This window comes from Pleurodeles waltl, chromosome 5, assembly GCF_031143425.1.
Source record: "Pleurodeles waltl isolate 20211129_DDA chromosome 5, aPleWal1.hap1.20221129, whole genome shotgun sequence".
Taxonomy (NCBI): Eukaryota; Metazoa; Chordata; class Amphibia; order Caudata; family Salamandridae; genus Pleurodeles; species Pleurodeles waltl.
The window spans coordinates 464,419,420-464,442,325 of record NC_090444.1 but is presented as its reverse complement, the minus strand read 5'-3'; the positions used below and the strand labels follow the sequence as shown (position 1 = coordinate 464,442,325).

At 45.0% G+C, this 22,906-nt stretch overlaps 1 protein-coding gene across 1 annotated transcript in view; it reads left to right on the top strand.

Annotated features, from left to right (window-relative positions):
- C1D (C1D nuclear receptor corepressor) overlaps nucleotides 1-22,906 on the top strand; it is a 90,661-nt gene that overhangs the window by 29,091 nt on the left and 38,664 nt on the right. The window contains exons 2-4 of the mRNA XM_069234275.1: nucleotides 5,555-5,709; nucleotides 9,367-9,433; nucleotides 9,524-9,579. Of these exons, the coding sequence (XP_069090376.1) occupies nucleotides 5,569-5,709; nucleotides 9,367-9,433; nucleotides 9,524-9,579 (264 nt within the window). The 5' untranslated portion in view covers nucleotides 5,555-5,568. The remainder of the gene's footprint in view (nucleotides 1-5,554; nucleotides 5,710-9,366; nucleotides 9,434-9,523; nucleotides 9,580-22,906) is intronic.

The following is a 22,906-nucleotide window of genomic DNA, read 5'->3' as shown; positions in this document are numbered from 1 at the left end:
TTTCTCTCCTGGCTGAGGTTGGGGGGGTCAACTCAAAAGTAATGACCGAGACGAGGACATGGGATGTAGGGATAATGTACTGCCCTACTTCCAGATTTTTAGGATTTAACTTAAAATCATTTTTGTGTACCCTTTCAGTTTTAATTCAACATCTTTCAGGTTCAAGTTCTGTGGGCTCTTAGCGTTTTCACTTCCATTTGTCTGTTTTCCAAGCCCATGTGGTCACAGTGAAAAGCAATTATTACCAAACGTGAGATTTAAATCTTTCTATTATTTTGATAGTACAGCAACAGACAATATGCCATGCACAGAATAGTAAACACAGTGAAATCCAACCACATAGGATTTATTATGAATTGGCCATTAAAAATCAAGTAATTAGCCCACAGCACGCAGATACCTCATGACCCCAAACACTTGCTCCAAAGGAGCCTTAGGGACGAGGGGGGGGTGGAGGGGGGGCTGGGGCAAAGCAGATGGACAACAAAAAAGAAAAACAGACTACCTAGTATTAAAGTCAATTTAACCGATCTGCAGTGCCCAACCCCCTGTATCTTATCATGAATCCTTCCATCCAGGATCCTCCCTCCCCATAGTGAATACACAGCAGGCAACTCAGACGTTTTCAGTCACCAGATCCTCGGGGTCTGTGCACATTCCCAACACGTCCACCACAAGACAGCTCCAATACTCTGATTAGAATGTCACAGAGTCTAAGAGAGTCCAAGTGGGGAAAAGGGGATTAGGTAGGGAACAGCTGGGAAGGAGACCTGTAGGAAGCAAAAGGTTAAAACACACAATATCAAGATTATACCATATTAATCATTACTAGGCTATGACTCTAAGCATTGTCATATTGGAAACATGGATAACTTAAGCATGAACTTAAATAACTAGACCTCAAGATGTCTGGATCCCTGGGAGGGAATCAAGAAAGATTAGTACCATTTTCTAATGAATCACTCAATGAAATACTACACATGGATTAGAAACATCAGCACCTTCTAGCATTACACTTTCAAATCAAGAATCGTGTTTGTATGAGGACCAGGAAATAATCTGAAAGGATTCTATAACATTATATGAATTGTACTAGAGGGACTTATTATGCACATACAATATAACATCTAGAATTCTAACACTTTAGTTTTCTTAAAATGCAGGAACATGAATTGCGCACATTGCAGATTTCCACAAAGGTTTATAAATGCCATGAAATGATTGTGCACAACAAATAACATGAGTTAGGCACGAGAAATGAATCGCGTGTCTTGCCGATTCGAAGGTCACCAAGTAAATGCCATGAAGTGGTAACACAAAATGAATATCATGAATTAAACGCCAGAGATGAATTGCACGTCTTGCCGATTCATATATCACCATGTGAATGCCATGAAATGGTAGCGTACAATGAATAACATGAATTAAGCACAGGAAATGAATCGCGAGTGTTGCCGATTCAAATGCAACCTTATAAATGCCATAAAATTCATTGTGCGCAACCATTTAATGGCATTTACAAGGTTGCATTCGAATCGGCAAGGCGCGCAATTCTTTACTAGAGTACAAATCTTGATATTCATTGTGCGCAACCATATCAAGATTTGTACTTGATTAAAGAATTGCGCGTCTTGCCGATTCGAATGCAACCTTGTAAATGCCATTAAATGGTTGCGCACAATGAATATCAAGATTTATATACGAAGAAAGAATCGCGCGTCTAGCCAATTCAAATGCCAGCATGTAAATGTTATTAAACATCAAGCGCACTTTGACACGCACAAGAGCAAAATAGATTTATCATGCTAATTAGGCCCAAGAACTCGAAATCCTTCGAGAACTGGATCGGGGGCCCAGCCCGACCTCCGTCTTACCGCCCTGATCAAGAATCACCCAGCAAAGTGAAAGGGCCAGGCCTGGAAGATCAAAGTAGGCCTCTGTAACAGGAGCTCAGGAAGTTGCTGCTACTCTGCACCGGGACCTCTGAATAGTGAGCACGTGGAGCTGGGCTGGCTCCCTTATGTAGAGTTTTGGCCCAGCCCACAAACCACACCCAGGCATGCTACAGGGAAAGCTTCTAGAAGGCCCTGGAAAGGGGACCACACCCTGACACACTCTGAAAGCCTGCAGCAGTACATTGGATTTTTACATTCTAGTTGCCCGTAGAGCGCGCACTGCCTTGATGTTGACAGACGTTCTCTAGCATCAAGGTGTAGTTCCACCAGAATGCCTAGCTGATTCTTCCAGCACAAGTTAACTACATCTTCTGTGATATTCCACCTGCAAACAAATTGGAGAAAGGTGACCGATGCTGTGAGTCCACATAAAGCACTGATCCTGTTGACCACCATTGAGGGCATTTTCCAGGCCAAGGCAACAGTGCCTAGATATAGGAATCTCCTATCATAATTGCTTTTTTCTGTATAACTACTCTCTGAATCCTGTCTTTCCAGTCCTGGGATTTACTACCACCATCCCCACCATTTCTGACCAACAGTGTTGGCATTTCCTGTTCTTCTTGTAGGTAGCCTTACACCTAATGGACAATTGATAAGTCACCACCATCCTGTGCACTGAACACATCACTCAAGAGAATCCCTATTCCCACAGGAATGTCAGCTGTGGAAAGCACTGCTGGAACACCCATCGCTCTGCTCTGCATCTCAATTTTCTCATCAAGTTTTAGTATGGCTTGTGGTGTCATCTTTGCCATTAAATTTGCTTGCAGAGTTGATGCCGAACATAACACTACTTGCCCCTCTTCGACAGCCCCTCTTCTTTAGGTGATTGAAGATCTTCAGGGTCTCCTTTAGGTGCTGCACATTGATGTGTAAAACAAAAAAAAAATCTCCTTTTGCTCTCAGCCTTTCCTCATTATCAGGTACTACTGGGCGCACAGTCCACTGTTTGCAGGCAGACTCTAAGGTTCGCGGTCTACACAATAGTTATATTGGTGTTCTCATCCCCACACCTCCCCACTCGAGGATAACAGCAATGCACCTTAAAGGGTGGCATATCTGGTAGCAGTTGACTGATGTTGTAGGGACATCGACCACTATCAGGGGAAGTTATTTTACTTCCTAATTCACTCTTCTCTGAAAACTCCTAACACCTCTCCCCTAGGCACAATGTTGTCAACATTGTCATTGCAGACCTTGGGGCTCTTTATGGCACACCCTGATGTCCTTTTCCCAGGCACAGTGTAGTGCAGTGTTTGAATCCTCCCTCCCTCTGCAGCCACTCCCAGACACGTACTCCATGGGGGGTTTGGTGAGAGAACAAGCAAGGTTACCACTACTGGTGCTTCAGTCCTCCATGCTCGCGTCTCGCATGTAGTCCCTGTAAAGACATGGATGTGCTTCAAAGACTATACCACTGGGATCAACAAGTTATAAGCCAGTTTTCACATGTCCTTATCGGTCTTTGCTAGGAACTTCGTTCCACAGGTGTCTTGGCCACCCAGACAAAGCATGTAGTGTTGCAGACATTTCGGTTCCGGGTTGGCCCCTTCACATGCAATTGTGAGCGTGCTTATGCTCCCCTTTAACGTTCTTCTTACTCTTTGCTGCATTGAGGATATTTATTGTGAAAGTTATTCACTTTAGGGCAGTTTCCAGTTTGATTTTGATTTGGTCCCTTTGTTTTCAATCATATATTCTTGTCGGCTCTTCATTCATTTTTTTTAGGTGTCTCCTAAGACCGTGCCTGAGCTGTCTGCTGAGAGATATATTGTTAGATTATGGTGGGGTTAGAGCCCACCCCTTGCTTACCATTGGTTGGCTTCATTGTCACTCTCTTTTGCTTCCTATTCGTTATCGTAATTGGCGTATGTGTTTTTTTTTTTTTTTTTTTTTTTTCTTTTACTTGTGCTGGCCCCTCTCCTGGAGTATGAATGCAAATACAGGAGTGCATGTGTTTTCCAACTGCCTTGTCTGCTAATCTCCCCGCCTGGACTGTGCTTTGTGTTCCTCTCTCTCACCTCTGTGCTTCTCAAACACTTCTCTGTGTTACCTTCTTGCTAGTTATGTGACATTTGCATGTTTTTTTTCTTTCTTTTTGTTATAGATCCAGCTGGAATCTGTAACTATAAAGGAAAAAAAAAAAAAGCTTCCACGTCCTTTTTGTAGGTGCATTCATGCTTGTTGCATGTGTCTACAAAATGTTGTTGCCAGCCATGTCAAACGTACCCAGGCAGCACAGAATCACAGATGTGTTCTGCTTGGCTAAAACCATTGGCAAAACCTAGAGGTCCCAAATATGCGCGGCCTATTGGCTTTGCCAGTGCTTCTATAATAACACATTAAATTTCTCTATTTTTCATATCTAAATGTAAGTAGATTGTATCGCAAACTAGCCATCTGTGCGGTTTGCTCTTTTAGCAACTGTTGGCACAGTAGTTCAGTGTCATTATTTTAATATTATTAAAAATCTGAAATCAAGCAGACTCTTTTTCTTCCAGAGCTATGTCTGACTGTGCCTTCCGGTTGTCTTTGATCTTGCTTCCTCTCTATTTGAGGACTTTTATGGGTCTTAAGTGGGTGGACTGCAATCCTGCGCCAATCATGCTATTGTAGGTTGTTTCTGAAGAGGCCCTTGCTACTTAATGCTGTCATCTGTAGCTGTGCTGAAGCCCATCTTCATGGTACGGAGCACCTGTTGTCCTAGCCAGGGCTGACGAAGACATTAGACTCTATAACTGATCATACCTTTCACAAAAGCCCCTAGATATAGGTGGTGGTTGTCTTGATTTGCAGCAGAAATTTTTATTAATTTCTCCTTATAGTGCGGTGTAAGTGGTTGCCTTTGAGACCACACTTTAGAATTGCTCCATTTTGAGAGTAGTATAAATGACTAACCTGTTCTGTGGGTGTCCAAGATCAGTAGTTTCATATTTGTTTTCATAATTTCACATTCAGTAATCTGATGTAAAGTAACGGGCCTTATGCAGTTTCATAGTGATGATTGGTTTGAGGTGATAGCTGAAAATTCTGTCAGTTATTCTCTAGCAAGTAGCTATCTGTTTGAGACCGATCTAACAACAACGGAGTCGATCCCACAGACAAAAAGCAGTATCCTGTCAGCTCTCTGCCACTTGCATTTTAACCATCCCACCTTCTGCCCCCTGTCATCTACAAGACCTTATGGTGTTAAGTGTTTTAAGTCTTTGCCTGCTAACAGTATGACACCGTTCTTTAGCCCATGATTCAGAGTTAGTTAAAATATGTGGAACAGCTCAGTAGGCCACCTAGAGTCAAAAACTGAAACCTCTTCTACACTGAAGTTCTGAGTTTGAGGTAAAATTGGTGACCCGAAAGGCTGATTTTACTTAACTTTATTTAAATTTGTGACATGCGGAGATAACCTAGATCTAGTTAACACACAAAAGTGACCAATCACTTATATGTATTTCCAAAATGAGCCATCCAGCGTACCAGAGTTCGCTTCTATTGTAAACGCTTGTCTTACTTTATGTATTGGTCAAGGACGAATTTGCCTTCTGTTTTTGATATGTAATCATCAATAAAAGAAATGCTCATGTGTTCTGTTTTTTTAGATTGCCTCAAGATCATGTCGAAAGGGGCTAATGATGTGGAAGAGTATCCAACAGAAATCCATGAATACCTTATAGCCTATGAAAAGTCAGTCGGCTCTGTTGATGCAATGTTGAAGACTATGATGTCAGTCTCCAGGAGTGAGCTACTTCAGAAGGTAAGATGGAACCCAGAAGTTACTATGGTATCAAGACTCCGTCCACACAAGTTTCTCATTTTCATTCCTATATGATTTGAATGAATTTTATATTTTACTTATGCTTCTAAACCAACACCTCGATTTGGAATAGTATGTGTGTGTGTGTGTGTGTGTGTGTGTGTATATATATATATATATATATATATATATATATCTATCTCTCAGGCAACATAAATCCGACTCCATGACGCGTTTCAACATCTCGTCTTTTTCAAATGGTTTTTAGTCTCTCTCCATGCTGTTGTGGGTTGCCTGCCTACCTGATTTATGTTGCCTGAGCATTGCTGCCTATCATTAAATCAACTTGCCAGTGAATTCTTCTGGAGTGCGGTGTCTCTTTCTTTGGTGATAATATATTGAGGGTCGTGGTCTTAACCCTTACACCGGCACCAGCAGCCAGAGTGCCTTGCTTTGAAGACTGTATTGTTTTGAAGAAAAAGAAAAAAAAAAATATATATATATATATATATAATCTCAGAATCTCAGTGTTTTAATAGAAACATGTGGCAGAAAGACACACCACTTAGTCTTCATGTTGCCTACATTTTCCGTATGTAAAGAGCTTCCCTTTCATTTCTGGGTTTATCTTGTGTGTCCTGTTGCACTTATTTCCCTTTTCACATTCTGTTCTTTACTTATGTTTCAAGGTCTGTTCTATATACTTGTATATTGAAGACATTTGCAAGCAAAGATGATCTTCTCTATTGTATTGATAGCAATCGAAACATGACTAATTCTTCCATAAGTTATTCCTGTAAGAGCAGTAAAGGATTAGGATCAGAATTGTCTGCATGTTTTCCCACTCTTGAGGACAGTAATCCATTCCGATGTAACTACCTCATCTGTTGTGCAGATTTTATTTTGCTGATTGTGCCTCATTTTCACAATTTCTTAGCACTGTTCATTGCGGAGTTATCCTACGGGAGAGTGCACTAGCTGAGACCACGGGAGGCTAGTCTCTTGCTATTGCACCACAGTTAGCTTCTGCATGTTCTCATCCATAGTTTCATACTGCCACTGGATTTTGGGAGCATTTTATCCTTTTTAACCCTTCTGAATATTTCAATGTGATCATGCCTTCTTAAGAACCATGTTTACTCTTGCTCCAGTCCTCTGTATGCTGCCTTATGTAGCCTGACCTACGTCAGGTGATCTTTTATCTCCTTTAATGCCTCCACAGTAGGTGTAAAGTGATCTTGTAACTTTCATCCTAACCTTTGCAAATTTGAGTCCTAGTATGCATGTCTTCTATCTTCCTATATGGTTACACTCCAACTATGTCATTTTTAGGGTCGAGCCTGCGTTGCATGCACTCGTGCATGCGTTTAGCAGGGAGACTCTTTTGTATTTAGAAAAGGGCTCGGAGCCCTGTCAACTTCACGTCAGTGTTTTTTATTGGTTGGTGGGCTTCCCTAATAAAATCTGCTTGCTTTCATTAGTCGAAGGCACGCATATGTCATGCCTTTTCCGGTGGCTAGCCCTCCTCCAGCGCAGCGACCAAGTACAGAAAACACGCGAGGCTCGCTGTTTTCCATCGGGCTCGTGGACTTTTTTTTCTCTATTTTACGAGCCCTATCTCGCTTGGCAGAAGTCGAGCGCTTTACATACTTGATTTAACTTTTTCGGGTTATGTACATAAATGCACTTTTGCCCGATAGGTGAAAAGTCGGGTTAGGAGTTTACAACGCGATCCGCTCTAACATGAGCAAACGCGAGACCCGATGCATTGTAAATGCTTGTTATAGTTGGCATTAAAATGTTCGTGGTGTATGTTCTCATTTACTTAGTTTGTTCATTGATCGTTTACAGTTACACTGGAATTACACAATTGTGCAGCTGCTGCATTTTTTTTTCATTATTATGGATTTGCAGTATTTGTCTCACCTATCATCTGCTTCATAATCTGCAGTTTTCACAAAAAACCTACTTTCTAGCTCAAACGATTCAGAAGTTACAAAAAACAGTGACACGTGTGGCTGTGCAGTTGAAGGCCCTTGCAAAGGTTGAGTAGTCAACTTTCAGTTGCTTATTTCTCAATGTGAGTATTAAACTGCTACAAATGAGGTGCATCTAATGCCCAGACAGTGTTACCAAGTGTTAAATTGGCAAAACAATGAAGCAATACTATCTCAAAGTGTGCCACATTACGCTGCATAATTGTGCCTTTTTGTGCCGCATAATTTAGTCAACCTTGATGCACAATGATTCCCTCCCCTGCCACATAATTCCAGTGGCCCTATGTATGATTTTATTCCTTAATGTGTCGCCCTAACTCTCTGTATGTATCTCTGTTCAGATGCCCCTTTTAACAAGCTCAAATAGAGTACCTGTGCTGAATACAGGCTTTTATTTTTTAAACGTGTTTTGAGTCTGTATTTCAGCTGTAGTTAATATTAAGTGCCATTTTACCAAACCACTGCCAGTGTAGCCTGTGTTTCAGTTATGGATTGTCTGAGTGTCCTAGCCTTGGTCTGTCTGTGTGTGCATCTCAGTCTGTGAGTCTCTCCTTTTATCATGTGTGTGTGTGTGTGTTTTTTTTTCTTTTTCTTTTTCCCTTTTTTCCCCAGGGTCTCACTGTCAGAAGGAGTTGGGCATTGAGTCAGTTTGTCACATTGTGTATGTCCTACTCTTCAAGTAGGTTTATGTGATTCTTCTGCTACAGTGTCCCTTAGAATAGTGCCCAGCTTTGTGAGTTCATAAAAGACAAAATAGATGTTAAGCAGCAGAGCCAGTATTCCGCTTTTGGTGATCTCCCTGTCCGCATGCATATATCCTCAATCCAACAGTGAGGTTTTTTTTTTTCAGATACCAAAGTGACTTTCACCCTATCCCATTGTTAGTTTATAACTTGTCCCATTGGGCGTGCCTGATCAAAACTGGCTTTATTTATTTCCATCATCTGCTGCATAATCTGCAGGTGTTCTTTTTAACAAAAATTGTTTCTACCACACAGGGATCAAGTTTAATTTTTTTTTTTTTATATATATATATATATATCAGTATGTGTTGCCGCACAGTGTAGAGCCCTTCACAAATGTTTACTGATAACGTTTCAGTTGGTCACTGCTGTATTTGGGGGTTACACTGTTGCTAATAATATGAAAACCTCAGCAAGACAGGGTTCATAGGGTACTTATGACTAATAATGAAGTAATACTACTATTATAATTGTGCTGCCTTATGCTGAATAATTCACCTAGGTATATTGCATTTCCTCCCTATGTCAACAGTGATCCACTACCTAACAAATCAAAGAAACTTAATTTTTATTTCCTGCCAAACAGATCAGAAGCTACTTTGCCCATAACCCTCCAAATTTCCATCTCCCTCTTCCACATTGATTGTCGCTTCAGTCTTTCATCTCTGTATCTGTGGAAAATAGATTTTTTTTTTTTTTTTTTTTTTTTTTTTTTAGTCCTTTTTCCTCTCCTCCCCAAAACATTTTTCCTTGCTTCATGTGCAGAGGATGTAGTCAGTTAAACCTCACCCTCATGCTTTTGGAAATTGACTTTTAGAGAAATCTTAGACTGTCTTTAATTGATGTAAAAGTTCTAAATGCTTTTTAATAGCATGCATTAAACAGGTACATCAACATGTAACTGTTTTGTTTTACAGCTGGATCCACTCGATCAAGCCAAGCTAGATTTGGTGTCTTCATACTCGTTGAATTCACTGTTCTGGAGTAAGTTATTGGAGATTGAGAATGAATATTGCACTGGAGATGTTTAGGGGGAGAGGTGAATACAACTTTAACAGTGTTTCTTTTATACAGTATACCTGGTCACACAAGGAGTTAATCCCAAGGAACATCCAGTGAAACAGGAGTTGGTAAGTTAGCTATGTTGTCCTTCCACAAAATGCTGTTCGTGGTATGTGTTGATGTTTCTCCCTGTACTATTACACGCCAGGAGGATAGCCATTGTATTTTTTTTGTACACTTGACTCACAAAATGTGGCTTGGTGGAACAGTGAAGTCTTGCTTAAGAAGGTGGTGGTCATTGTTCACCTCTCGGGTACATTATGAAACAGTAATTATAAACTTCATCTCAGACAAATCCAATTCTTTTTAAAGTAGTTGTTCCTTTACACCTTGGCAAAGCATGACTGACTAAAATAAGGAATAAACACAACAAAGAAACAAGAGCCTATAGGGCTGAGATATGTATTTTTAATAGTTTTATAGTGTTCTAATGTTAAGTACTTTGTTGTAAAATAATATGGAAATGCGTGAAGAAATGTTATTCTATGGGCAGGAGATTTCAAGCTCCTGACAAAGGCTTTGGATTCAGGTTTTTGCTATAGTCATTATATCTCAATGGTGAAAAGTGTTGGGCAGACTATTGCAGAGTGCTATAAGTGTGCCCTTTTCAGCGACCATGTGTGCAAAACATTGCAACTTGATGGTTTTCTCTAAGACCTCTTCCAGAAAGCCCCCCGCCCAAGAGAATGGTGTAGGAAGTTGGCTCTGTATGCACTATTTCAAAGTAAGGAATAGTATGCACAGAGTCCAAGGGTTCCCCTTAGAGGTAAGATAGTGGCAAAAAGAGATAATTCTAATGCTCTATTTTGTGGTAGTGTGGTCGAGCAGTAGGCTTATCAGAGGAGTAGTGTTAAGCATTTGTTGTACACACACAGGCAATAAATGAGGAACACACACTCAGAGACAATTCCAGGCCAATAGGTTTTTGTATAGAAAAATATATTTTCTTAGTTTATTTTAAGAACCATAGGTTCAAGATTTACAAGTAATACTTCAAATGAAAAGGTATTTCAGGTAGGTACTTTAGGAACTTTGAATTAGCAAAATAGCATATACAGTTTTCACACAAATGACATATAGCTATTTTAAAACTAGACACAGTGCAATTTTCAACAGTTCCTGGGGGAGGTAAGTGTTTGTTAGTTTTTGTAGGTAAGTAAACCACCTACGGGGTTCAAGTTTGGGTCCAAGGTAGGCCACCGTTGGGGGTTCAGAGCAACCCCAAAGTTACCACACCAGCAGCTCAGGGCCAGTCAGGTGCAGAGGTCAAAGTGGTGCCCAAAACGCATAGGCTTCAATGGAGAAGGGGGTGCCCCGGTTCCAGTCTGCCAGCAGGTAAGTACCCGTGTCTTCGGAGGGCAGGCCAGGGGGGTTTTGTAGGGCACCGGGGGGGACACAAGTCCACAGAGAAAGTGCACCCTCAGCAGCACCGGGGCGGCCGAGTGCAGTGTGTAAACAGGCGTCGGGTTCTCAATAGGAATCAATGGGAGACCAAGGGGTTTCTTCAGCGATGCAGGCAAGGGGGGGGCTCCTCGGGGTAGCCACCACCTGGGCAAGGGAGAGGGCCACCTGGGGGTCGCTCCTGCACTGGAGGTCAGATCCTTCAGGTCCTGGGGGCTGCGGGTGCAGAGTCTTTACCAGGCGTCGGGTCTTTGAAGCAGTCAGTCGCGGTCAGGGGAGCCTCGGGATTCCCTCTGCAGGTGTCGCTGTGAGGGCTCTGGGGAGGTCAACTCTGGCTACTCACGGTCTCGTAGTCGCTGGGGAGTCCTCCCTGAAGTGATTGTTCTCCACAAGTCGAGCCGGGGGTGTCGGGTGCAGAGTGTCAAGTCTCACGCATCCGGCGGGAAACGCGAGTTGTTTCAAAGTGCTTCTTTGTTGCAAAGTTGCAGTCTTTGGTAAACAGAGCCGCTGTCCTCAGGAGTTCTTGGTCCTTCTAGATGCAGGGCAGTCCTCTGAGGTCGCTGGTCCCTGTGGAAAGCGTCGCTGGAGCAGTGTCTTTGGAAGTGGGGGAGACAGGCCGGTACAGCTGGGGCCAAAGCAGTTGGTGTCTCCGTCTTCTCTACAGGGTTTTTCAGCTCAGCAGTCCTCTTTTTCTTAGGTTGCAGGAATCTGAGTTCCTAGGTTCTGGGGAGCCCCTAAATACTGAATTTAGGGGTGTGTTTAGGTCTGGGGGGTTAGTAGCCAATGGCTACTAGCCCTGAGGGTGGCTACACCCTCTTTGTGCCTCCTCCCTGAGGGGAGGGGGGCACATCCCTAATCCTATTGGGGGAATCCTCCATCTGCAAGATGGAGGATTTCTAAAAGTTAGTCACCTCAGCTCAGGACACCTTAGGGGCTGTCCTGACTGGCCAGTGACCCCTCCTTGTTTTTCTCATTATCTCCTCGAGCCTTGCCGCCAAAAGTGGGGCCGTGGCTGGAGGGGGCGGGCAACTCCACTAGCTGGTGTGCTCTGGGGTGCTGTAACAAAGGGGGTGAGCCTTTGAGGCTCACTGCCAGGTGTTATAGTTCCTGCAGGGGGAGGTGTGAAGCACCTCCACCCAGTACAGGCTTTGTTACTAGCCACAGAGTGACAAAGGCACTCTCCCCATGTGGCCAGCAACATGTCTGGAGTGTGGCAGGCTGCTAAAACCAGTCAGCCTACACGGGTAGTCGGTTAAGGTTTCAGGGGGCACCTCTAAGGTGCCCTCTGGGGTGTATGTTACAATAAAATCTACACTGGCATCAGTGTGCATTTATTGTGCTGAGAAGTTTGATACCAAACTTCCCAGTTTTCAGTGTAGCCATTATGGTGCTGTGGAGTTCGTGCATGACAGACTCCCAGACCATATACTCTTATGGCTACCCTGCACTTACAATGTCTAAGGTTTTGCTTAGACACTGTAGGGGCATAGTGCTCATGCACTTATGCCCTCACCTATGGTATAGTGCACCCTGCCTTAGGGCTGTAAGGCCTGCTAGAGGGGTGACTTATCTATACTTCATAGGCAGTGTGAGGTTGGCATGGCACCCTGGGGGGAGTGCCATGTCGACTTAGTCTTTTTATCCCCACTAGCACACACAAGCTGGCAAGCAGTGTGTCTGTGCCGAGTGAGGGGTCCCCAGGGTGGCAATAGACATGCTGCAGCCCTTAGAGACCTTCCCTGGCATCAGGGCCCTTGGTTCCAGGGGTACCAGTTACAAGGGACTTACCTGGATGCCAGGGTGTGCCAATTGTGGAAACAAAAGTACAGGTTAGGGAAAGAACACTGGTGCTGGGGCCTGGTTAGCAGGCCTCAGCACACTTTCAAATCAAATCTTAGCATCAGCAAAGGCAAAAAGTCAGGGGGTAACCATGCCAAGGAGGCATTTACTTACACAACCCCCCCCCCCCCCCATCCCCCCCCAAAACAAAAGAGGATGAGACTAACCTTTCCCAAGAGAGTCTTAATTTTCTAAGTGGAAGAACCTGGAAAGGCCATCTGCATTGGCATGGGCAGTCCCAGGTCTGTGTTCCACTATAAAGTCCATTCCCTGTAGGGTGATGGACCACCTCAACAGTTTTTGATTTTCACCTTTCATTTGAATCGGCCATCTGAGAGGTCTGTGGTCAGTTTGAACTACAAAGTGAGTACCAAAGAGGTATGGTCTCAGCTTCTTCAGGGACCAAACCACAGCAAAGGCCTCCCTCTCAATGGCACTCCAACGCTGCTCCCTGGGGAGTAACCTCCTGCTAATGAAAGCAACTGGCTGGTTAAGGCCATCATTTGTTTGGGACAAAACTGCCCCTATCCCATGTTCAGAGGCATCAGTCTGCACAATGAACTGCTTGGAGTAATCTGGAGCTTTAAGAACTGGTGCTGTGCACATTGGTTGTTTCAGGGTGTCAAAGGCCTGTTGGCATTCTACAGTCCAGTTTACCTTCTTGGGCATTTTCTTGGAGGTAAGTTCTGTGAGGGGTGTCACTATGGATCCATATCCCTTCACAAACCTCCTGTAGTACCCAGTCAAGCCAAGGAATGCCCTGACTTGAGTCTGGGTTTTTGGAGCTGCCCAGTCCAGAATAGTCAGGATCTTAGGCTGGAGTGGCTGAACCTGGCCTCCACCTACAAGGTGTCCCAAGTAAACCACAGTTCCCTGCCCTATCTGGCATTTGGATGCCTTGCTAGAGAGGCCTGCTGATTGCAGAGCCTTCAAAACCTTCTTCAGGTGGACCAGGTGATCCTGCCAGCTGGAGCTAAAGAAAGCAATATCGTCAAGATAAGCTGCACTAAAGGACTCCAAGCCAGCAAGGACTTGATTCACCAATCTTTGGAAGGTGGCAGGGGCATTCTTTAAACCAAAGGGCATAACAGTAAACTGATAAAGCCCATCGGGTGTGGAGAATGCTGTCTTTTCTTTTGCTCCTGGTGCCATTTTGATTTGCCAGTACCCTGCTGTCAAGTCAAAGGTACTTAAGTATTTGGCAGCACCTAGTTTGTCAATCAATTCATCTGCCCTTGGAATGGGATGGGCATCTGTCTTGGTGACAGAATTAAGTTCTCTGTAGTCCACACAAAACCTCATCTCTCTCTTTCCATCTTTGGTGTGCGGTTTGGGGACTAAGACCACTGGGCTAGCCCAGGGGCTGTCAGAGTGCTCAATGACTCCCAATTCCAGCATCTTGTGGACTTCCACCTTGATGCTTTCCTTAACTTGGTCAGACTGTCTGAAAATTTTGTTTTTGACTGGCATGCTGTCTCTTGTGTCCACATCATGGGTACACAGGTGTGTCTGACCAGGGGTTAGGGAAAAGAGCTCAGAAAACTGTTGCAGGACCTTGCTACAGTCAGATTGCTGTTGGCCAGAGAGGGTGTCTGAATAGATCACTCCATCAACTGAGCCATCTTTAGGGTCTGTGGAGAGGAGATCAGGGAGAGGTTCACTCTCAGCTTCCTGGTCCTCATCTGTTACCATCAACAGATTCACATCTGCCCTATCATGGAAGATCTTGAGGCGGTTCACATGGATCACCCTCTGGGGGGTCCTGCTAGTGCCTAGGTCTAACAGGTAGGTGACCTGACTCTTCTTTTCTAGCACTGGGTAAGGGCCACTCCATCTGTCCTGAAGTGCCCTGGGAGCCACAGGCTCCAAAACCCAGACTTTCTGCCCTGGCTGAAATTCAACCATTGCAGCCTTTTGGTCGTACCAAAACTTCTGGAGCTGTTGGCTGACCTCAAGGTTTTTACTTGCCATTTCCATATACTCTGCCATCCTTGAACATAGGCCTAGTACATAGTCCACTATATCTTGCTTAGGCTCATGAAGAGGTCTCTCCCAGCCTTCTTTCACAAGAGCTAGTGGTCCCCTTACAGGATGGCCAAACAGAAGTTCAAAGGGGGAAAACCCTACTCCCTTCTGAGGCACCTCTGTAGGCAAAAAGCAGACATGGCAAGAGGACATCCCATCTCCTTTTGAGTTTTTCAGGGAGCCCCATGATCATGCCTTTCAATGTCTTGTTAAATCTTTCAACAAGACCATTGGTTTGTGGATGGTATGGTGTGGTGAAGTTGTAAGTCACTCCACACTCATTCCACATGTGCTTCAGGTATGCTGACATAAAGTTGGTACCTCTGTCAGACACCACCTCCTTAGAAAAACCCACTCTGGTAAAAATACCAATGAGTGCCTTGGCTACTGCAGGGGCAGTAGTCCACCTAACGGGAATTGCTTCAGGGTATCTAGTAGCATGATCCACTACTACTAGTATGTACAGGTTCCCTGAGGCTGTGGGAGGTTCAAGTGGGCCCACTATGTCCACACCCACTCTTTCAAAGGGGACCCCCACCACTGGAAGTGGAATGAGGGGGGCCTTTGGGTGTCCACCTGTCTTACCACTGGCTTGACAGGTGGCACAGGAGACGCAAAACTCCTTGACCTTCTGGGACATGTTGGGCCAATAGAAGTGCTTGACTAGTCTCTCCCACGTCTTGGTCTGTCCCAAATGCCAAGCAAGAGGAATATCATGGGCTAAGGTCAGAATGAACTCCCTAAACTCCTGAGGCACTACCACTCTCCAAGTTGCACCAGGTTTGGGATCTCTTGCCTCAGTGTAAAGGAGTCCATCTTCCCAATAGACCCTATGTGTTCCTGTTATCTTTCCATTGGACTCTTCAGCAGCTTGCTGCCTAAGGCCTTCAAGAGAGGGACCGGTTTCTTGCCCCCTACACAACTATTCCCTTGAGGGTCCCCCTGGGCCTAGGAGCTCGACCTGATAAGGTTCGAACTCCAGGGCTCAGTTCCCTCAGAGGGCAGAACCTCTTCCTGAGAAGAGAGGTTCTGTTTTTCTTGTTGTGTTGCAACTGGTTCCCCAGTTGTCTTTCCTTTCCTCTTGGAGGGTTGGGCCCTTTTTCCAGGCTCCAACACCACTTTTTCACCCTGAGCCTTGCACTGTGCCCTTGTCTTGACACACACTAGTTCAGGGATACCCAGCATGGCTGCATGGGTTTTCAGTTCTACCTCAGCCCATGCTGAGGACTCCAGGTCATTTCCAAGCAAACAGTCTACAGGGATATTTGAGGAGACCACCACCTGTTTCAGGCCATTGACCCCTCCCCACTCTAAAGTTACTATGGCCATGGGATGTACTTTAGTCTGATTGTCAGCATTGGTGACTGGATAGGTTTGTCCAGCCAGGTATTGACCAGGGGAAACCAGTTTCTCTGTCACCATGGTGACACTGGCACCTGTATCCCTCAGGCCTTCTACACTTGTCCCATTAATTAAGAGCTGCTGCCTGTACTTTTGCATGTTAGGGGGCCAGGCAGCCAGTGTGGCTAAATCCACCCCACCCTCAGAGACTAATGTAGCTTCAGTGTGACACCTGATTTGCTCTGGGCACACTGTTGATCCCACTTGGAGACTAGCCATTCCAGTGTTAGCTGGAGTAGAGTTAGAAGTGGAACCTTTCTTGGGACAGGCCTTGTCTCCAGTTTGGTGTCCAGGCTGATTACAGCTGCGACACCAGGCCTTTTTGGGATCAAAGTTTTTACCCTTGTACCCAAAATTGGATTGTGTAGAGGCTCTGGGCCCACCCTAGCTGAGCAGGTTTTTGGGGGCCTGTAGAAGACTCTTTACTATTTTTCCCTTTGGATGTCTCAACACTCTTCCCCTGGGGAGGCTTTGTGACCCCTTTCTTTTGGTCACCCCCTGTGGAAGTCTTGGTCACCCTAGTCTTGACCCAATGGTCTGCCTTCTTTCCCAATTCTTGGGGAGAAATTGGTCCTAGGTCTACCAGATGCTGATGCAGTTTATCATTTGAACAATTACTTAACAGGTGTTCTTTCACAAATAAATTGTGTAGCCCATCATAATCATTTACACCACTGCCTTGAATCCAACCATCCAGTGTTTTTACTGAGTAGTCAACAAAATCAACCCAAGTCTGGCTCGAGGATTTTTGAGCCCCCCTGAACCTAATTCTATACTCCTCAGTGGAGAATCCAAAGCCCTCAATCAGGGTAGCCTTCATGAGGTCATAGGATTCTGCATCTTTTCCCTACACTTTCCAGTGAACATTTCCCAAAGGAGAGCACCCCAGTGAGATCTGTTTACTTTTCTGGTTGCACAAGCCCTCTCGAAAGCTGTGAACCATTTGGTGATGTCATCACCATCTTCATATATAGTTACAATCCCTTTAGGGATTTTCACCATGTCAGGAGAATCTCTGACCCTATTTATGTTGTTGCCACCATGGATGGGACCAAAACCCATCTCTTGTCTTTCCCTTTCTATGGCTAGGAGCTGTCTCTCTAAAGCCAATCTTTTGGCCATACTGGCTAGCAGGAGGTCATCTTCACTGAGGCTATCCTCAGTGATTCCAAAGGTGCTGGGCCCTCCTGTGAGGGAAGCAGCATCTCTGACTATCACATTTGGAGTCAGGGTTTGAGGAGCCCTGACTTCCCTAACTAGGTGTGGGGGTGGGACTTCCTCCACATCACTAGTTTCTTCCTCTAGGAGGTCATCCTCAGAGGGGTTGTCTTTAGCAAACTCTGCCAAAAGCTCCTGGAGCTGTATTTTGGTAGGGTTTAAACCAGCTTTAATTTTTTTTAATTTGCAGAGAGACCTTAACTCTCTCATCCTAAGATGGAGGTAAGGGGTGATGTCGAGTTCCATCACATTCTCTTCTGCATTAGACATTATGTTTCTAAAAGTTGGAATACTTTTTAAGAATCTAAAACTATCTCTAGAACTTAATTCAAACTTTAACAACACTTTTAAACTCTAAAAGAAATGCTAACAGCGACTAACACAAGGCCCTAGCAGGACTTTTTAAAATTTAGAAAAATAGCTCAAATTTCAAAAATCAGTTTCTAATGACAATTTTTGGAATTTAGTCGTGTGATCAGGTATTGGCTGAGTAGTCCAGCAAATGCAAAGTCTTGTATCCCACCGCTGTCACCAATGTAGGAAGTTGGCTCTGTATGCACTATTTCAAAGTAAGGAATAGTATGCACAGAGTCCAAGGGTTCCCCTTAGAGGTAAGATAGTGGCAAAAAGAGATAATTCTAATGCTCTATTTTGTGGTAGTGTGGTCGAGCAGTAGGCTTATCAGAGGAGTAGTGTTAAGCATTTGTTGTACACACACAGGCAATAAATGAGGAACACACACTCAGAGACAATTCCAGGCCAATAGGTTTTTGTATAGAAAAATATATTTTCTTAGTTTATTTTAAGAACCATAGGTTCAAGATTTACAAGTAATACTTCAAATGAAAAGGTATTTCAGGTAGGTACTTTAGGAACTTTGAATTAGCAAAATAGCATATACAGTTTTCACACAAATGACATATAGCTATTTTAAAACTAGACAGTGCAATTTTCAACAGTTCCTGGGGGAGGTAAGTGTTTGTTAGTTTTTGTAGGTAAGTAAACCACCTACGGGGTTCAAGTTTCGGTCCAAGGTAGGCCACCGTTGGGGGTTCAGAGCAACCCCAAAGTTACCACACCAGCAGCTCAGGGCCAGTCAGGTGCAGAGGTCAAAGTGGTGCCCAAAACGCATAGGCTTCCATGGAGAAGGGGGTGCCCCGGTTCCAGTCTGCCAGCAGGTAAGTACCCGTGTCTTCGGAGGGCAGGCAAGGGGGGTTTTGTAGGGCACCGGGGGGGACACAAGTCCACAGAGAAAGTACACCCTCAGCAGCACCGGGGCGGCCGGGTGCAGTGTGTAAACAGGCGTCGGGTTCTCAATAGGAATCAATGGGAGACCAAGGGGTCTCTTCAGCGATGCAGGCAAGGGGGGGGCTCCTCGGGGTAGCCACCACCTGGGCAAGGGAGAGGGCCACCTGGGGGTCGCTCCTGCACTGGAGGTCGGATCCTTCAGGTCCTGGGGGCTGCGGGTGCAGAGTCTTTACCAGGCGTCGGGTCTTTGAAGCAGGCAGTCGCGGTCAGGGGGAGCCTCGGGATTCCCTCTGCAGGCGTCGCTCTGAGGGCTCTGGGGAGGTCAACTCTGGCTACTCACGGTCTCGTAGTCGCTGGGGAGTCCTCCCTGAAGTGATTGTTCTCCACAAGTCGAGCCGGGGGTGTCGGGTGCAGAGTGTCAAGTCTCACGCATCCGGCGGGAAACGCGAGTTGTTTCAAAGTGCTTCTTTGTTGCAAAGTTGCAGTCTTTGGTAAACAGAGCCGCTGTCCTCAGGAGTTCTTGGTCCTTCTAGATGCAGGGCAGTCCTCTGATGTCGCTGGTCCCTGTGGAAAGCGTCGCTGGAGCAGTGTCTTTGGAAGTGGGGGAGACAGGCCGGTACAGCTGGGGCCAAAGCAGTTGGTGTCTCCGTCTTCTCTACAGGGTTTTTCAGCTCAGCAGTCCTCTTCTTCTTAGGTTGCAGGAATCTGAGTTCCTAGGTTCTGGGGAGCCCCTAAATACTGAATTTAGGGGTGTGTTTAGGTCTGGGGGGTTAGTAGCCAATGGCTACTAGCCCTGAGGGTGGCTACACCTTCTTTGTGCCCCCTCCCTGAGGGGAGGGGGGCACATCCCTAATCCTATTGGGGGAATCCTCCATCTGCAAGATGGAGGATTTCTAAAAGTTAGTCACCTCAGCTCAGGACACCTTAGGGGCTGTCCTGACTGGCCAGTGACCCCTCCTTGTTTTTCTCATTATCTCCTCGAGCCTTGCCGCCAAAAGTGGGCCCGTGGCCGGAGGGGGCGGGCAACTCCACTAGCTGGTGTGCTCTGGGGTGCTGTAACAAAGGGGGTGAGCCTTTGAGGCTCACTGCCAGGTGTTATAGTTCCTGCAGGGGGAGGTGTGAAGCACCTCCACCCAGTACAGGCTTTGTTACTAGCCACAGAGTGACAAAGGCACTCTCCCCATGTGGCCAGCAACATGTCTGGAGTGTGGCAGGCTGCTAAAACCAGTCAGCCTACACGGGTAGTCGGTTAAGGTTTCAGGGGGCACCTCTAAGGTGCCCTCTGGGGTGTATGTTACAATAAAATCTACACTGGCATCAGTGTGCATTTATTGTGCTGAGAAGTTTGATACCAAACTTCCCAGTTTTCAGTGTAGCCATTATGGTGCTGTGGAGTTCGTGCATGACAGACTCCCAGACCATATACTCTTATGGCTACCCTGCACTTACAATGTCTAAGGTTTTGCTTAGACACTGTAGGGGCATAGTGCTCATGCACTTATGCCCTCACCTATGGTATAGTGCACCCTGCCTTAGGGCTGTAAGGCCTGCTAGAGGGGTGACTTATCTATACTTCATAGGCAGTGTGAGGTTGGCATGGCACCCTGGGGGGAGTGCCATGTCGACTTAGTCTTTTTATCCCCACTAGCACACACAAGCTGGCAAGCAGTGTGTCTGTGCCGAGTGAGGGGTCCCCAGGGTGGCATAAGACATGCTGCAGCCCTTAGAGACCTTCCCTGGCATCAGGGCCCTTGGTACCAGGGGTACCAGTTACAAGGGACTTACCTGGATGCCAGGGTGTGCCAATTGTGGAAACAAAAGTACAGGTTAGGGAAAGAACACTGGTGCTGGGGCCTGGTTAGCAGGCCTCAGCACACTTTCAAATCAAAACTTAGCATCAGCAAAGGCAAAAAGTCAGGGGGTAACCATGCCAAGGAGGCATTTCCTTACAAGTGGGATTTCCAATGCACAGAAGAATATTAAGCTTGGCCACCAGGCATCAAGTTTAGGGTGTCCAAAAGACAATGCAGAGGAAGATCTTGTCAAACCAACTAGTTTTCAAAGTCTGGTGGGGGGGGGGGTCGGGGGTAGGGGGAGAAGACTACTGGTGCTGCACATTTGCGTAGCACCCAAAATGAGCCCCCCACCTCCGCCCAAATACCAAATGCTAGTGGATGGAGCCTCATGCAGCCAACTGATGAATTGACGTTTTCAGGTAGTGATTGTACCTGTTGTCCTTGGAGCACTCACTGGCTGCCTCAGGAACTGCATTTTAGGGGCATGTTCTTTCTGAAAGCTCCTTCCCTTTAGACTCCCTGTTTTGCTTTCACTAATGACCGAATGCACTTCTTACTTCAAAGAAGACATTTATTATTAGTTCACCACGAGGTTCCGAAGAAGATATTAGTAGGTTGAAAGCACACATTTAAAAAATAGTCACATCAATTAAAGGAAAATATATAAAAGTTATTCTCAACTGCAGTGTACACAGCAAATATATGTGATTATATTTTAGCATAATTTCAAAGCAAAGTATAAAATAAAATGTCATCACCGTAGGGCCTGCCAAGCTCTTCATCTTTCTTATGCCAGCAAGAAGATGACCCCGTTCAGCTGCGAGAAAGAGATATTCACCCTCACGGGACAAGTGTGTGTGTGTTTGTTTCTGGCATTTGATGTCCAATCCTGACCGAGGTCTTGGAAATTCCCTCGCTTCTGAGCAGGGCCACCTCTTTTATAGCTTAAAGAACCATAGAAAAAGCCTTCTAGAAGGCCCTCCCCTCTCAGATGGAAATATTTCAACATGCTGGCCACTGTAGGTCAGAGTTGGAAGAAAAACGTTGAAAACGGGCCAGCCTTTCAAGGCTCTCCTTCCAAGCTTGACCTGTTCCCCGCACTAAGGAAAACAAAAAATATGTGCTTTCTTATCATGAACTGTTTGTGTTCGGTGAGGAAGAAATACGAAGACACAAGCTTAGTTTACCATGTGGAAAAACACAGCTCAACTGCAATGTCTCACCTGCAATGTCCAACGCCACAATAAAGCCAATAGGCAGCTAAACTGAATACAAAATGTAATCTGCAACTGGTGAACACTGAACAAATAATATGCAAAGTGGTGCAACACAAAGTCAGTGGTCAAAAACATATTTTTGTAATACAGTCCCACGGCCTCATGCACCACATCTGACCCAGACCTGCATGTCCAGCACTTGCCTGGAACTTAACCTCACCGAAACCAATCTTCTCCTCTTTGCCCAAAGAGGTCAAGTTTATTTGTTTGAAAATTTGCCTGTATAGGAAATACACTCTGTTGAAAACAAATTAAAAAACATCTCTCTCTCTCCCCCTCGCTGTCTCTCTCAATCACACTCTCCCTCACTCTCTCTCTCTCTCTCTCTCTCTCTCTCTTGGCAATTGCCAGTAGGTAGTTATAGTTAAGACCTAGTTTCCATAGGAAAAGTATTTTTTATTGCCAATAACATTGGTGCTGTTTGACGCATCCTCACAAAATTTTCAAAACTAGTTTGCCACTCACTTCAGCTGTTGCCTTGAATGTTTTGGGGTGATTCGTCAAGTGGGGACTGAGAAAAAGGGGAGGGGCCCCAAAACACGTTTTCCTCATGTAATTTCTCATGAGGATTTTAAACATAACTACAGCCCCAACTACTGAACAGAATTACACCAAATTTGGCAGAAAGATAGCTCTTGGTCTAGAAAGAAGCCTTTTGTGATTTGGTGTAAATCCTTTCAGTAGCTTTGTAGTTCTTAATGGAAAAAGAAATAAAGAGGTAACCTGACCCCATGGGACTAATGGAGGGGGGGGGGTTGTGAGGGACCCCTCATGGGCAAGAAATTGTCCAAAATCCTTTTTTCTTTTTTTTTTTTTTTTTTAAACCACATGAGGATCTCCAGATCTTCCTGGATCTGTGACAAATGTAGGAAGTTGGCTCTATATATACTATTTCAAAGTAAGAAATAGTGTGCACAGAGTCCAACGGTTCCCCTTAGAGGTAAGATAGTGGCAAAAGAAGATAATTCTAATGCTCTATTTTGTGGTAGTGTGGTCGAGCAGTAGGCTTATCAGAGGGTAGTGTTAAGCATTTGTTGTGCACACACAGGCAATAAATGAGGAACACACACTCAGACAATTCCAGGCCAATAGCTTTTTATATTGAAAAATATATTTTCTTTGTTTATTTTAAGAACCACAGGTTCAAGATTTACAGTTAATACTTTAAATGTAAGGTACTTCACTTAGAT